Consider the following 16,590-nt stretch of genomic DNA (forward strand, 5'->3'; position numbering starts at 1 on the left):
GGCTTTCCTGCTGATGAATCTCACTGACCACATGGGTGTATTCAATGATGCCTTGTTCCTGAGGAATCCAGCACTGGAGGCGAAACCCATTGTCCTTGGTGCCTGCGAGGCCCATCTGCCTGGAATTGAATGTACTGCCAAGCCAGCGCAAATAGGACATCAGTGACATGTGAGATACAATATGTGGAGCCATTTGCGAGACACCACCAAGATCCACAGCTGATCTTTGGAAGGAGCCACAGGTGAAGTTGTTCAAGGCCATAGTGACTTTGACAGCTACTGGCGGCACACGGTGAGCAGTGCTGCAAGGGGTGAGGTCTTCTGCAGCAAGGGCACAAATCTCAGGGACCATCTGCTTGGATAGGCACAGTCTCCTGTGGCACTGGTTCTCCAACATGTCCAGTTAGCGCCATCTTCAGCTGTAAAACCTATGCCTCTGTTGCCTTTCTGCCCTTCATTCCTCTTTGCTGCCCTCCTCATACCTGAGGCTCTGTCTCTCCTCGTAAAGATGCTGCTCCTCATTGCCACTGCACCCAAGATCTCAGACTCACATTCTCATAGTCAGCAACTGCCTTCCTTGTGCTCAGCTATACTCCCTATAATACCTCCTTCTCTTATGCTTCCACGAGACCAGGAGGATGATGACCAGTGCACTGCCCAAGCATATAGAGACCACCCTTCCCGGAACCTGTGCACACCCCATGGCTTACTCTACTAATTCCAATTGAAATAAATAGCTTTTAAAGTTATGTTATGGCAGGTCAGCACGGCCAAGTGGAATGTACGTCCTGCGGTATGTGGGAAGTCACGGATGCAACATGTATCCTAGACGAACACATCTGCAGGAAGTGTCACAGGCTGCAGCAGCTTGAGCTCCGGGTTTCGGAACTTGAGTGGCGGATGGAGTTACTGTGTGCAGCCGAGAGGCGGAGGACTATGTAGATAGCACATTTAGGGAGGTGGTCACACCGCAAGGCAGAGAGGGAATGGGTGACCGCCAGGTTGTCTAAGACAACCAGGCAGGTAGTGCAGGAGTCCCGGGTCTATCTTGCTTGCTAATCAGTTTTCCATTTTGGAGACGGGTGAAGGCGATGGTTCCTCAGGTGAGTGCAGCCAGAGCAAAGTCCGTGACACCACAGGTGGGTCAGATGGACAGGAGGGGAGGAAGAAGAGTGGAAGAGCAATAATGATAGAGGATTCGATTGTCAGGGGATTAGACAGGCACTTCTGCGGCTGTAAATGCAAGTGCAGGATGGTGTGTTGCCTCACTGGTGCCAGGGTCATGGATGTCACTGAGGGGCTACAGGACATCCTTCGGGTGGAGGGTGAACAGCCACAGGTCGTGGTCCACATTGGTACCAATGACATGGATAGGAAGAGGGATGAGGACCTGAAGGCAGATTTTAGGGAGTTAGGAAGGAAATTAAAAAGCAGGACCTCAAGCGCGGTAATCTCAGGATTACTCCCTGTGCCAGGTGCAAATGAGCATAGGAATAGGATGACTGATCAATTGAACACATGGCTGGAGAACTGGTGTAGGAGGGAGGGAATCAGATTTTTGAGGCATTGGGACCTATACAAGATGGACAGGCTACATCTTAATAGGACCGGGGCTAATTTCTTCGCAGGGAGATTTGCTAGTGCTGTTGCGGATGGGCTAAACTAGCTTGTCAGGGGGATGGGAACCTGAGGGGTAGCTCAAATTGGAAGGAAGTAAAGCTGGTAACAGGAGGTAGAAAAGTAGCAAGCGAAATTAGAAGGCAGGCGAAACAAAGGCAGGTATCAACTAGGCTTAGAATGCAGATTAATGTCAAGACGACAAGGTTAAGGGCACTCTACCTGAATGCATGCAGCATTCGCAAAAATTAGATGATTTAAAGGCCCAAATAGTGGTAAATGGGTATGATCTAATTGCCATTACAGAAAGGTGGCTACAGGGTGACTAAGACTGGGAACTGAATATTCAAGGATATTTGACATTTGACAAGGACAGGCAAAAAGGAAAAGGAGGTGGTGTTGCTTCAATAATAAGGGATGGGATCAGTTCATTAGTAAGGGAGGATCTCAGATTGGAAGAAGAAAACGTTTGGGTGGAGCTAAGAAACAACAAGGGCAGCAAACATTGGTAGGAGTTGTTTACAGGCTACCAAACAGTGGTGGTAGTGTGGGACATGGTACTAATCAGGAGATTAGAGAAGCATGTAGCATGAGTAATCATGGGTGACTTCAATCTGCATATTGACTGGGTAAACCTAATGAGCACTAATGCTGTGGAGGACGAGTTTCTGGAGTCTGTTAGGGATAGTTTTCTAGAGCAGTATGTTGAGGAACCCTAGAGAACAGGCTATCTTAGATCTAGTAATATGTAATGAGAAAGGGCTAATTAATAATCTTGTTGCAAAAGAACCTTTAGGGATGAGTGACCATAATATGATGGAATTGGACATTATGTTTGAAAGTGAGGTAGTTCAATCTGAAGCCAGGGTGTTAAATTTGAACAAAGGAAATTATAAGTCATGAGGGGTAAATTGGCTGAGGTGGATTGGGAAAATACATTAAAAGGTATGACAGTCCATAGGCAATGGATAGTCTTCAAAGAATTCTTACACAGTTTACAGCAACTATCCATTCCTTGAAGGCACAAAAACTCCAAAAGCAAAGGTAGTTGACTGTAGATAACAAAGGAAGTTAAAGATTGTAAAAGATTAAAAGAAAAGGCCTATGAAGTTGCCAGAAATAGTAGTAAACCTGAGGATTGGGAGGATTTTAGAATACAGCAAAGGAGGACCACGAAGCTGTTAAGAAAGGGAGAATAGAATATGAATGTATACTGGCAAAATTGAAACATTTGGCTAAGACAAATGTGGGTCCATTGCAGGCAGAGTCAAGAGAATTTATAATGGAGATTAAAGAAATGGCAGAGAAGCCAAATGAAAACTTTGTGTCTGTCTTCATTAAGGAAGACACAAGAAATCTCCCAGAATTAGAGATCCAAGGGATTATGGGGAATGCGGAACTGAAGGAAATTAGCATTAGTGTAAGATTGTATTGGAGAAATTAATGCGGCTGAAGGTTGATAAGTCCCCAGGACCTGATATTCTATATCCCAGAGTAAATAGTGGATGGATTGGTGATCATTTTCCAAAATTCTATAGATTCTGCAACGGTTCCTGCAGATTGGAAGATAGCAAATGTTACCCCACAATTTAAGAAGGGAGGGAGAGAGAAAACAGGGAACAGCAGACTTGTTAGCCTTACATCAGCAGTAGGGAAAATGCTAGAATCTATTCGAAAGGATCTGATAAATGAACACTTGGATAATAATGATCTGATTGGGCATAGTCAACATGAATTTATGAATGGGAAAGCATGTTTAACAAACCTGTTGGAGTTTTTTGAGGATGTAACTAACAGATAAAGGGGAGTCGGTGGACAGAGTATACTTGGATTTTCAGAAGGCTTTTGATAAAGACCCCACAGGAGGTTGGCTACCAAAATTAAAGCATATGGGATAGGAGGAAATATACTGTCATGGATTAAGGATTGGTTAACGGGCAGAAAACAGAGAGTAGGAATAAACTGGTCATTCTCGCGTCGGCAGACTGTGACTAGTAGGGTACAGCAAGGATCAGTACTTCAGTCCTAGCTGTTCACAATATATATCAATGATTGGGATGTGGGGACCAAACTTAAGATTTCCAAGTTTGCGGATGATACAAAACTAGGCGGGAATGTGTGTTGTGAGGAAGATGCAAAGTGGCTTCAAGGGAATTTGGAAAGACTTAGTGAGTGGGCAAGAACATGGCAGATCGAATACAATGTGGAAAATTGTGAGGTTATCCACTTCAGTAGGAGTAATAGATGTGCAGAGTATTTCTTAAATGGTAAGAGATTAGAAAGCATAGATGTACAAAGGGACCTGGGTGTCCTCATCAATAAGTCACTGAAAGCTAACATGCAGGCGCAGCAAGCAATTAAGAAGGCAAATGGTATGGTAGCCTTTATCCCAACAGGATTTGAATACAGGAGAAGCGAAGTCTTGCTTCATTTGTATAGAACCTTGGTTAGACTGCACTTGGAGTACAGTCTGCAGTTTTGGTTCCCTTACCTTAGGAAGGATATTATTGCAATAGAGGGAGTGCAACAAAGGTTCACCAGACTTGTTCCCGGAATGGAAGACTGTCCTATGAAGAGAGATTGGGGAAACTGGGCCTGTATTCTCTAGAGTTTTAAAGAATGAGAAATGATCTCATTGAAACCTACAAAATGCTTAAAGGGATTGACAGGGTCGATGCAGGTAAAATGTTTGCCCTGGTTGGGGAATCTAGAACCAGGGGACACAATTTCAAAATAAGGGGGAAGCCACTTAGGACAGAGATGAGGAGAAATGTCTTTACTCAAAGGGTTGTGAATCTTTGGAATTCTCTACCCCAGAGGGGTGTGGAACCTCAGTCATTGAGTATGTTTAAAGCAGAGATTAACAGATTTCTAAATACCAATGACATAAAGGGATATGGGGATAGTGTGCAAAAAGGCATTGAAGTGGATGATTAGCCATGATCGTACTGAATGGCGGAGCAGGCTCAATGGGATGAATGGCCTGCTCCTGCACCTATATCCTATGTTCCTTAACTACTGAAATGGCCTAACTGCAGAATCAGGCGGTTTGCCGGCGCCCACCTTCTCCCGTTCTGATAAAACTCAGCAACAGCGGGAATGGTAACAGGAAACCGTTCCTGCTCCTGATGGAACCTAAAAATCTTTAGTCTCATAAAACTGTCCAGTACTATTTCTTTACTTTTTTTGATTTCTTTAAGTTTCTCATTCTTGCGAGACTCTTAAATCCCATTATTTCTGAAATGTTTTTTGTGCCTTCTACCATGAAAACAGATACAAACTATTTGTTTAATGTCTCTGCCATTTCCTTATTCCCCATTATAATTTCATGTGTCTGCCTCTAACAGGCCCTTATTTACCTTCACTAATCTCTTCCTATTTACTTACCTATAGAAATGTTTACAATCTGTTCTATGTCTCTTGCTCGTCTATTCTCATATTCTCTTTTCTCTTTCCTTACCAATTTCTTGGTCCTCCATTGTTGAATTCTAAAATCCTTCTCAGGCTTACTACTCTTTTTGGCAACATTAGAAGCCTCGTCCCTTGATCTAATATTACCTTCAACTCCTCTTATTAGCCATAGTTGCAGTACAAATATCATACCAGAAATGTTGGGGAACACAGGGTTTAGTGAGAGAGAGGAACTGAAGGAAATCAGTATTAGTGAAGAAATGCTGTTGGGGAAATTGATGGGATTGAAGGCCGATAAACCCCAAGGACTGATGGTCCGCATCCCAGAGTACTTAAGGAAATGGCCCTAGAAATAGTGGATGCATTGGTGGTCATCTTCCAAGATTCTATAGACTCTGGAACAGTTCCTACAGGTTAGAGGGTAGCTAATGTAACCCCACTATTTAAAAAGGGAGGTAGAGAGAAAGCAGGGAATTATAAACCTGACGTCGGTAGTGGGGAAGATTCTAGAGTCCATTATCAAAGATTTTATAGTAGAGCACTAGGAGACCAGTGGTATATTCGGACAGAGTCAGCATGGATTTACGAAAGGGAAATCATGCTTGACAAATCTACTAGAATTCTTTGAGGATGTAACTAGTAGAGTTGATGAGGGGGAGCAAGTGAATGTGGTTTATTTGGACTTTCAGAAGGCTTTCAACAAAGTCCCACATAAGAGATTAGTGTGTAAAATTATGGCGCATGGGATTGGGAGTGGTGTATTGCGATGGATAGAAAATTGGTTGGCAGACAGGAAACAAAGAGTAGGGATAAATGAGTCTTTTTCCCAATGGCAGGCAGTAACTAATGAGGTACCACAGGGATTGGTGCTAGGACCTCAGCTATTCACAATATTTACTAATGATTTAGATGAGGGAATTAAATGTAATATCTCCAAATTTGCAGATGACACAAAACCGGGTGGGAGGGTGAGTTGTGAGGAGGATGCAGAGAGGCTTCAGGACAAGGACAAGTTGAGTGAGTGGGCTAATGCATGGCAGATGCAGTATAATGTGGATAAATGTGAGGTTATCCACTTTGGTAGCAAAAACAGGAAGGCAGATTATCTGAACGGCTGTAAACTGAGAGAGGGAAATATGCAACGAGACCTGGGTGTTCTCATACACCAGTCACTGAAGGTAAGCATGCAGGTGCAACAGGTGGTAAAAAAGGCAAATGGTATGTTGGCCTTCATAGCGAGAGAATTCGAGTACAGGAGCAGGGATGTCTTGCTGCAATTATACAGGGCCTAGGTGAGGCCACACCTGGAATATTGTGTGCAGTTTTGGTCTCCTTATCTGAGGAAGGATGTACTTACTATAGAGGAAGTGCACCGAAGGTTTACCAGAGAGATTCCTGGGATGGCGGGACTGACGTATGAGGAGAGATTGAGTCGGTTAGCATTATATTCGCTGGAGTTCAGAAGAGTGAGGGGAAATCTCATAAAAGCCTATAAAATTCTAACAGAACTTGACAGGCAGATGCAGGAAGGACGTTCCCGATGGTGGGGGAGTCCAGAACTAGTGGTCATAGTCTAAGGATACGGGGTAAACCTTTCAGGACTGAGATGAGGAGAAATTTCTTCGCTCAGAGAGTGGTGAACCTGTGGAATTCGCCGCCACAGAAAGCAGTTGAGGCCAAAACATTGCATGTTTTCAAGAAGGAGTTAGATATAGCTCTTAGGTCTAAAGGGATCGAAGGATACGGGGTGAAAGCAGGAACAGGTTACTGAGTTGAATGATCAGCCATGATCAAAATGAATGGCCTACTCCTGCTCTTATTTTATATGTTTCGACATTTTCCTGTGGGATTTCTATGCTTTAAAGCAGGGGTGTCCCCACGGTAGGCTATTGCAGAAAATACAGAAGTATGGGATTGAAGGTGATTTAGTGCTTTGGATCAGAAATTGGCTAGCTGAAAGAAGACAGAGGGTGGTGGTTGATGGCAAATGTTCATCCTGGAGTTTAGTTACTAGTGGTGTACCGCAAGGATCTGTTTTGGGGCCACTGCTGTTTGTCATTTTTATAAATGACCTGGATGAGGGTGTAGAAGGGTGGGTTAGTAAATTTGCGGATGACACGAAGGTCGGTGGAGTTGTGGATAGTGCCGAAGGATGTTGTAGGTTACAGAAGAACATCGACAGGCTGCAGAGCTGGGCTGAGAGATGGCAAATGGAGTTTAATGCGGAAAAGTGCGAGGTGATTCACTTTGGAAGGAGTAGCAGGAATGCAGAGTACTGGGCTAATGGGAAGATTCTTGGTAGTGTAGATGAGCAGAGAGATCTTGGTGTCCAGGTACATAAATCCCTGAAAGTTGCCACCCAGGTTAATAGGGCTGTTAAGAAGGCATATGGTGTGTTAGCTTTTATTAGTCGGGGGATCGAGTTTCGGAGCCACGAGGTCATGCTGCAGCTGTACAAAACTCTGGTGAGACCGCACCTGGAGTATTGCGTGCAGTTCTGGTCACCGCATTATAGGAGGGATGTGGAAGCTTTGGAAAGGGTGCAGAGGAGATTTACTAGGATGTTGCCTGGTATGGAGGGAAGGTCTTACGAGGAAAGGCTGAGGGACTTGAGGTTGTTTTCGCTACAGAGAAGGAGGAGGAGAGGTGACTTAATAGAGACATATAAGATAATCAGAGGGTTAGATAGGGTAGATAGTTTAGTTTAGTTTTTAGTTTAGTTTAGAGATACAGCACTGAAACAGGCCCTTCGGCCCACCGAGTCTGTGCCGACCATCAACCACCCATTTATACTAATCCTACACGAATCCCATATTCCAATAACATCCCCACCAGTCCCTATATATTTCCCTACCACCTACCTATACTAGGGGCAATTTATAATGGCCAATTAACCTATCAACCTGCAAGTCTTTGGCATGTGGGAGGAAACCGGAGCACCCGGAGGAAACCCACGCAGACACAGGGAGAACTTGCAAACTCTGCACAGGCAGTACCCAGAATCGAACCCGGGTCCCTGGAGCTGTGAGGCTGCAGTGCTAACCACTGCGCCACTGTGCCGCCCGTTAGTGAGAGTCTTTTTCCTCGAATGGTGATGGCAAACACGAGGGGACATAGCTTTAAGTTGAGGGGTGATAGATATAGGACAGATGTTAGAGGTAGTTTCTTTACTCAGAGAGTAGTAGGGGCGTGGAACGCCCTGCCTGCAACAGTAGTAGACTCGCCAACTTTAAGGGCATTTAAGTGGTCATTGGATAGACATATGGATGAAAATGGAATAGTGTAGGTCAGATGGTTTCACAGGTCGGCGCAACATCGAGGGCCTAAGGGCCTGTACTGCACTGTAATGTTCTAATGTTCTTTTCAGGTGGGGGGGGGGGCACATTACAATTTTTGTCTTACATAGTGGGGGCCGGTGATAAAATTTCAGAAAGAAAAAGGCATTATAAATGTATCTTACTATTCATCAAAACAACAACAAACGTGCATTTTTGTGCAGAAGCTTTAAATGAGAAGACTAATTTATTGACTTACTTTCTCTTCAGTATGTTGGACACTGATTTAGTGTGATACCTGGCATTTTTTTGCCTGCACAAGCAATGTCTGCTTGCACACTTTTGGTAGCAATGTGGAGTATTCGGATAGATGTTCATCTGTCAGGAGTGATCTTGATCACTCTCTCGCCCTCCTCTCTCTCTGTGTCTGTCTGTCCCTCTCCCTACCCTCCCTTTTCCCCCTTCTCTGTGGCCCCCAATTCGTCCCCCCCCTCTGTATGTTCCCTCTCTCTGTCCCCACCTTTCTTCTCTCTCATCCATCATGCCCCTGCACCCTCTCTCTCTCTTTGCCCCCTCTCTCTGGCCCCCAGCTCTCTCGCTGCCGCCGTCCCCACTCACTTTCTGCCCCCCGCCCCCCCCCCCCCACCCCCCACCCAACACTCTGCCCTCTCTCTGCCTTTCCCCCTCTCTGCCCGTTGCTTAGAGTGGGAACAGCAATTTCTGAACTTCAGACAGATTCGGGGCTTTCTGGTGGGTTCCAATTTTTTTTTTTAAAAGCCCGCTGGAAAATCTCGAATCTGTCCGAAGTTCGGAAACTGCTGTTCCCACTCTTAGCACTGGTCAGCTGCGAATATGGAAACAAATGCTAATGAGCATTAGATAAAGATCTGAGCTTAGAAATTCTAATTCAGCTGTGAAACAGACAGTGTGATTTTTTTTTAAAGCCAGTCTGGTCAGAAAGAAGCAGCCAATGGGAAATTTCTCATCTCTGAAATTATAGTCATGGACTCCTGGCGAGGATGAGGAACGGCCAGTTACAGTTTACATCCTTGGGCCAGATGGACACCTTTGGCTGGCCATATCCTGGCCCACAGGCCGTATTGTTTGACAACCCTGCCTTTAAAGAATGAATATTTGTCACACATAGTATATTAATTACAGTCAAAGTCATAGAGTCATTTATGGCACAGGAGACAGCCATTTGGCCCACGAGTCCATGCCGAATCTCGAGAGCTATCCAGTCAGTCCCACTCCCTCACTCGATCCCCATAGCTCTGCAAGTCTACTTCCTTCAAGTGGCCATCCAATTTCCTTTCAAAATCATTGTCTCCGCTTCCACCACCCTTGTGGGCAGCAAGTTCCAGGTCATTAACACCCGCTGCATAAAAAAGTTCTTCCTCATATTCCCCCTGCATCTCATGTCCAAAACTTTCAATCTGTCTCCCTTAGTTCTTGTACCATTAGTTAATGGGAGCAGTTTTTCCTTGTCTAACTTATCTAAGCCTGTCACACTCTTGTACACTTCTATTAAATCTCCCCTCAATCTCCTTTGTTCCAAGGAGAACAACCCCAGTTTTTCCAACCTAACCTCCATCCCTTGAATCATTCTGGTACATCTCCTCACATCCTTTCTGAAGTGTGGTGACCACAAGTGGACGCAATATTCCAGTCGGGGCCTAACCAGAGCTTTATAAAGGTCAAACATAACTTCCCTGCTTTTGTACTCAATGCCTCTACTTATAAAGCCCAAGATCCCATATGCTTTACTAACCATTCTCTCAATATGTCCTGCCACCTTCAAAAATTGATGGACATGCACCACCAGGTCCCTCTATTCCTGCACATTCTTTAGAATTGTGCCATTAAGTATATATTGTCTCTCCCTAATCCTTCTATCAAATGCATCATCTCACACTTCTCTGTATTAAATTCCATCTGCCACCTCGGCCCAGTCTGCTAGCCTATCTATGTCCTGTTGCAGGTGGTTCATATCATCCTCATTGTTTGCCGCACCTCGAAGTTTGGGGTCATTGGCAAATTTTGAGATTCTGCTCTGTATTCCAAGATCCAAGTTGTTTATATATAGCAAGGAAGCAGTGGCCTCAGCACTGATCCTTGGAGAACACCACAACCATTTATCACGACTCGCTGTTTTCTGCCCTTTCATTAATTTTTGATCCGAGCTGACACTGGCCCTTCTGTACCATGAGCCTCAGTTTTGTTAACCAGACATTTATGTGCTACTTTGTCAAGCGCTTTCTTAAAATCTATATAAAATCCATTGCATTCCCTTCATCAACCTGCTGTGTTACTTCATCAAACAATTCAATTAGATTAGTCAAATACATTCTGCATTTTACAAATCCGCGCTGACCTTCCCTAATTAACTCAAACCTCTCCAAGTGCCTGTTGATTTTTTCTCTCTCTCAATTATTTCTCCAATTCTCCTTTTTAAAGCTACTATTGAAACTGTCTCGACCACAATATCTGTCACAGCTCCAGCGACCCGGGTTCAATTCTGGGTACTGCCTGTGTGGAGTTTGCAAGTTCTCCCTGTGTCTGCGTGGGTTTCCTCCGGGTGCTCCGGTTTCCTCCCACATGCCAAAGACTTGCAGGTTGATAGGTAAATTGGCCATTATAAATTGCCCCTAGTATAGGTAGGTGGTAGGGAAATATAGGGACAGGTGGGGATGTGGTAGGGATATTGAATTAGTGTAGGATTAGTTTAAATGGGTGGTTGATGGTCGGCACAGACTCGGTGGGCCGAAGGGCCTGTTTCACTGCTGTATCTCGAAACTAAACTAAACCACTGTCTACCATCCTCCAGACTGAAAAACAACCATTTACTATGACTCATTTTCTGTCCTTAAACCAATATTTTTAACCAATTGGACACTGACCTTCCTATTCCATGAGCCTCAATTTTGTTAACCAGCTTTAATGTGGTACCTTATCGAATGCTTTCTTAAAATCCATATAAACAACATCCACCGCATTTCCTTCATTAACCTATTCTGTTATTTCATCAAAAAATTCAATTCGATTGAACTGCCTTTTCAAATCCATGTTGGCTATCCTCAATTAACTTGAACCTCTCCAAGTGTGTATTGATTTTTTCCCCTGATTATTATTTCTGAAACCTTACCCACCACTGATGTTAAACTAACTGGCCTGTAGTTGTTAGGACCGTCCTTACACCCTTTCTTAAATGAGGGTGTCACATTTGCCATTCTCCGTTCTTTAAATATTTGCCATTGTTTGTCTACCATTGTATCTTTTAATAATTTCCCAATCTACCTTAGCCAACTTGCCCCTCATACCAACGCAGTTTGCTTTGTTTAGATTTAATGCCCTAGTTGCGGAATTAATTAAATGACTTTCAAACGTAAACTCAATATAAAATTCTATCATCACTCTTCCCTCGAAGTCCCTTTACTACAAGTTTATTAATTAACCCTTTCTCATTGAACAGTACTAGATCTAAAATCGCCTATTCCCTAGCTGGTTCCTCAACATACTGATCTGGAAAACAATCTTGTATAAATTCCATGATCTCATCCTCCTCACTATTTTGCAATTTTGTTAGTCGAATCAATATGAAGATTGAAGTCCCCCATGATTACTATATTACCCTTGTTACATGTGCCACTAATTTCCTGCTTTATCTTCTATCCAAACTGCATCTACTATTAGGGGGCTTATAAACAATTCCCATCCATGTCTTATGCCCCTTGTTGTTTCTCACTCCATCCAAATTGATTCTACTTCTTGAATTTCTGAGCTAAGATCCTTTCTCTCTGTTTTTATCCCATCCGTAATTATCAGGGCTATTCCTCCTTCTTTTTCATTTTACCTATCCCTAAGTATCCTGGAATATTTAGTTCCCAACTTTGGTCACTTTGTAACCACACCTCTGTAATGGCTAATCAAATCTTTGAGGTTTTACTTTTTAATTTGGATCTAACTCCTCAAACTCTAATTGCTAATTCTACTTATGTTGTGGTTCATAAGTGAACCACAACAACTGGATCCTTCCCCACCCACTCCAAGTTCTTCTCCAGCTGACTCTGGGATACATAGTTCTCTTGGGGGTCGGAGTGCTCTCAGGGCCGTTCAGAAGTCCAAAGACACACAAGCAACTTCGAGCCACAAGTGATTACTTTGGCCCTGTGATCCAGCTTACATTACCTGCATTTTGTCTTGTGATTTAATGTAACACTGTAGAATGACAATATTGAAAATGCTGATCCCTTTAATTAAACAGGACTCACTTCAGTGTGCAATAGAGAGCAGGTGATGCTTATTATGGCTTTGTGTTTAAGGGCTGGGTTTTTGCCCAGTTGGAGAGTTGCCTCTGGGCAGAGAGTTAGTCCAGAAGGAAAGAGTGGGAACTGATGTTTGGACTGAACTATGAACTGCCAATAAAACAGTTGTGAATCAGAGACTGTCATCGGTTTCCTCATTTTGGTGAATGGACATCTGCCTGTTAAACATAGAACAGTCATGTAAAATCTAATACTGTTATTAGTCAATGTAATAAAGCGTGTTGTTACATGTACTACTTGTGCATGAATCATGAGCTGAGTTATTGTCATCAGACTAACAATTCTTAGTTGCAATGGTAAACAAGGAGGAACTCTGCTAACATTCTGCTAACAGCTCCAGTAAAATGTTGTACCTACATGGCCTAGTATAAGCATTGGTCTTTGCATGGATTGAAATGTCTCACCATATAAACCTGAGATGATAGTTCAGATTCTCCCCTTTTGAGCTGCTGCTGGATGAAACTCTTTGAAACTCTTGCTCCCCTCCTCACATTCCTCCCTTTCTCTCCTGACCTCCTCCAAGTGGTCATTCTCCATAGGTGGACCCAACATTAGGCTGTTCAACTACAGAGGGCATCAGTCATTCTCTGTCCAGTTCTCAGCTGATATCCGAACATAAACACTTTCCAGCATGTGTCATTAAATGGCGAGGAGTGGGGATCCTTGTTGAATTTTCTTCTTCCTCAACTGGGGTAAGTTCGTCAATTGTAGCACCCCTGCTGAGATCAGCTAACAGCACAGAGAAAGGATTGAACATGCAACCTTGTAATCTGTGAGGCTTCCAGTGCAGTTATTCATTAAACCATCAGAGATCTCCACTTTTGTAATTTTGGACAGGAGAGTAATATTAATAGGAGACAGCTTACTCACTTGGTGACTATTGCAATCTTTACACCAAAGACCCCAGTCTGTTTTCGAGATGGCATTCGTTTCAAGCTGAACTCACGACTGGTGAATTTCATTGACAATTTCACCTCAATCTGGGAAAGAAAAAAAATCACTGACTTTTGGACAAATTGAATATAATCACGAGCATACATAACTTAAAAAATGACATTGTAGTTTAACTGTAAGAAAATGCATGTTCATATAAACAATCTAAGCTGTTTACTGACTTGGATTTACAAAGTCAACAATCTGGGAGCACAACACAGTTAGACACTGTCCTTTCTTATCCATTATCTGGGTTTACACTCAGCCAAGCAGAGGGAATGAAAGGAGAAGCAAGTCTGTCACAGTGCTGACTGGCTGCAGGAGTCTAAGTTTAGAAACTTCAATCCTGTTTGCAGTTTGGGAATTTTTCGATCCCAAAGTACCAATAATTTGCCAGGTACCTGCAATCTTAGGGAAGCTAATATCTGGTGTTGGAAATAGAAATGATACACTGGCATAGACAGTGTGCTCAAGTGTAGAAGCAGCCTTACTCTGCAGCTATCAAATCAACAATGTCCCTCATCTAGGAGTGCTGAATGGTGACATTAACAATTAATAATTGCAGTGCCCAGAGATTTGGCTCTCTAAGATTAAACCTGGCAACTTGGTGGTCTGTATGGTTCAGCAACAAACCAAGTGGTGTACTGACCTGAGAAAGATTACCAGCCCTTAAGGATTGTCTGGAGTTTCCAGGAATTAGACATTAACTAACCTGTCTCCCTCTGAACTTGCTGCACTCCATTCTCTCAGGTCTAACACTGACATTGTCACCAAACCTGCAGACAAGGGTGATGCTGTTGTTGTCTGGCGACCTCTACCTTGCAGAGGCTCAGCGTCAACGCTCAGACACTTCTTCCTACCTCCCCCTGGACCGTGATCCCACCACTGAACATCAAGCTACTGTCCACAGAACTGTCACTGATCTCATCTCCTCTGGAGAGCTTCCCTCTACAGCTTCCAACATCACAGTCTCGCAACTCCGGACAGCCCGCTTCTACTTCCTTCCTAAAATCCACGAACAGGACTGTCCTGGCAGACCCATTGTCTTAGCCTACTCCTGCCCCACTGAACTTATTTCTTCCTATCTTGACTCTATCTTTTCTCCGCTGGTCCAATCTCTTCCCACCTCCACCCGTGACTCTTATGACGCCCTACGTCATTTTGACAATTTCCAGTTTCCTGGCCCCAACCGCCTCCTCTTCACAATGGACGTCCAGTCACTCTACACCTCCATCCCCCACCAGGATGGTTTGAGGGCTCTCCGCTTCTTCCTTGAACAGAGGCCCAACCAGTCCTCATCCACCACCACCCTCCTCCACCTGGCTGAACTTGCTCTCACATTGAACAACTCTCCTTCTCCACTCACTTCCTTCAAGTAAAAGGTGTTGCTATGGGTACCCGCATGGGTCCTAGTTATGCCTGTCTTTTTGTGGGATATGTCAAACATCCCGTGTTCCAGTCCGACTCAGGCCCCTTCCCCCAAATCTTTTTCCGGTACATTGATGACTGTATCGGTGCCGTTTCCTGCTCCCGCCCCGAAATGGAAAACGTTATCAACTTTGCTTCCAATTTCCACCCTTTTCTCACCTTCACATGGTCCATCTCCGAAACGTCCCTTTCCTTCCTCGACCTCTCTGTCTCCATCTAGGAGGATAGGCTGTCTACTAATATTCATTATAAGCCCACTGACTCCCACAGCTAACTCGACTACACTTCTTCACACCTTGACTCCTGTAAGGACTCCATTCCATTCTCCCGGTTTCTCTGTCTCAGATGCATCTGCTCTGATGATGCAACCTTCCACGACAGTGCTTCTGATATGTCTTGCTTTTTCCTCAACCGAGGATTCCACTGTGATTGACAGGGCCCTCAACCGTGTCCGGCCCATTTCCCACACCTCTACCCTCACCCCTTCCCCTCCCTCCCAGAATAGCGACAGGGTTCCCCCTTGTCCTCACTTTCCACTCCACCAGCCTCCACATTCAAAAGATCATCCTCCTCCATTTCCGCCACGTCCACCGTGATGCCACTACCAAACACATCTTCCCCTCCCCTCCCATCAGCATTCCGAAGGGATCATTCCCTCTGTGACACCCTGGTCCACTCCTCCATTAGCCCAACACCTCATCCCCTTCCCACAACACCTCATCCCCTTCCCACGGCACCTTCCCATGCAATCACAGGAGATGTAATACCTGCACTTTTACCTCCTCTCTCTTCACTATCCAAGGCTCCAAACACTCCTTTCAGGTGAAGCAGTGATTTACTTGTACTTCTTTCAATTTAGTATACTGTACTCGCTGCTCACAATGTGGTCTTCTCTACACTGGGGAGACCAAATGCAGATTGGGTGACTGCTTTGCGGAACACCTCCTCTCAGTCTGAAGCATGACCCCGAGCTTCCGGTTGCTTGCCATTTCAACACCTCCACCCCCCCCCCCCCCCCCCGCTCTGCTCTCATGCCCACATCTCTGTCCTGGGCTTGCTGCAGTGTGCCAGTGAACATCAATGCAAGCTCGAGGAACAGCATCTCATTGACCAATTAGGCACACTACAGTCTGCCAGACTGAACATTGAGTTCAATAATTTCACAGCATGACGGGCACCCGCTTTTTATTTTCATTTTTATTTTATTTTTATTTTATTTTAGTTTGTTTCATTTTTCTTACCATGTGCCTGCCCACTGCTTTTTTCATGTTTGCGCTTTGGGCCAGGGCTGTTCATTTTTCTGTTCATGAACACCCTCTCTGCACGAATGCTTTGTCTTTCAGCACACCATTAACAGACCGTTTGCCTTTGCTCCATGCCCTTATCGTCAGTTATTCTCTGTGACCCAATCCTATCAACACCTTCCCTTTTGTTATCTTTTGCCCCAGCCTTGCTTTATTTGCTTAAAACCTATTACATTTCTAATATTTGCCAATTCTGATGAAAGGTCACTGACCTGAAATTTTACCTCTGCATCTCTCTCCACAGATGCTGCCCAACCTGCTGAGTATTTAGAGCATTTCTTGTTTTTATTAACTTAC

General features: G+C 44.3%; 1 protein-coding gene across 2 annotated transcripts in view; it reads right to left on the reverse strand.

The window, feature by feature from the left end:
• Positions 1–16,590, reverse strand: part of si:dkey-91m11.5 (PH_BCR_vertebrate and RhoGAP_Bcr domain-containing protein) — a 632,155-nt gene that overhangs the window by 69,823 nt on the left and 545,742 nt on the right. For both annotated transcript variants that reach the window (XM_068055461.1, XM_068055460.1), the window contains one exon: positions 13,499–13,608. In XM_068055461.1, the coding sequence (XP_067911562.1) occupies positions 13,499–13,608 (110 nt within the window). The remainder of the gene's footprint in view (positions 1–13,498; positions 13,609–16,590) is intronic.

Source organism: Heterodontus francisci, chromosome 23 (assembly GCF_036365525.1).
Source record: "Heterodontus francisci isolate sHetFra1 chromosome 23, sHetFra1.hap1, whole genome shotgun sequence".
Classification (NCBI taxonomy): Eukaryota; Metazoa; Chordata; class Chondrichthyes; order Heterodontiformes; family Heterodontidae; genus Heterodontus; species Heterodontus francisci.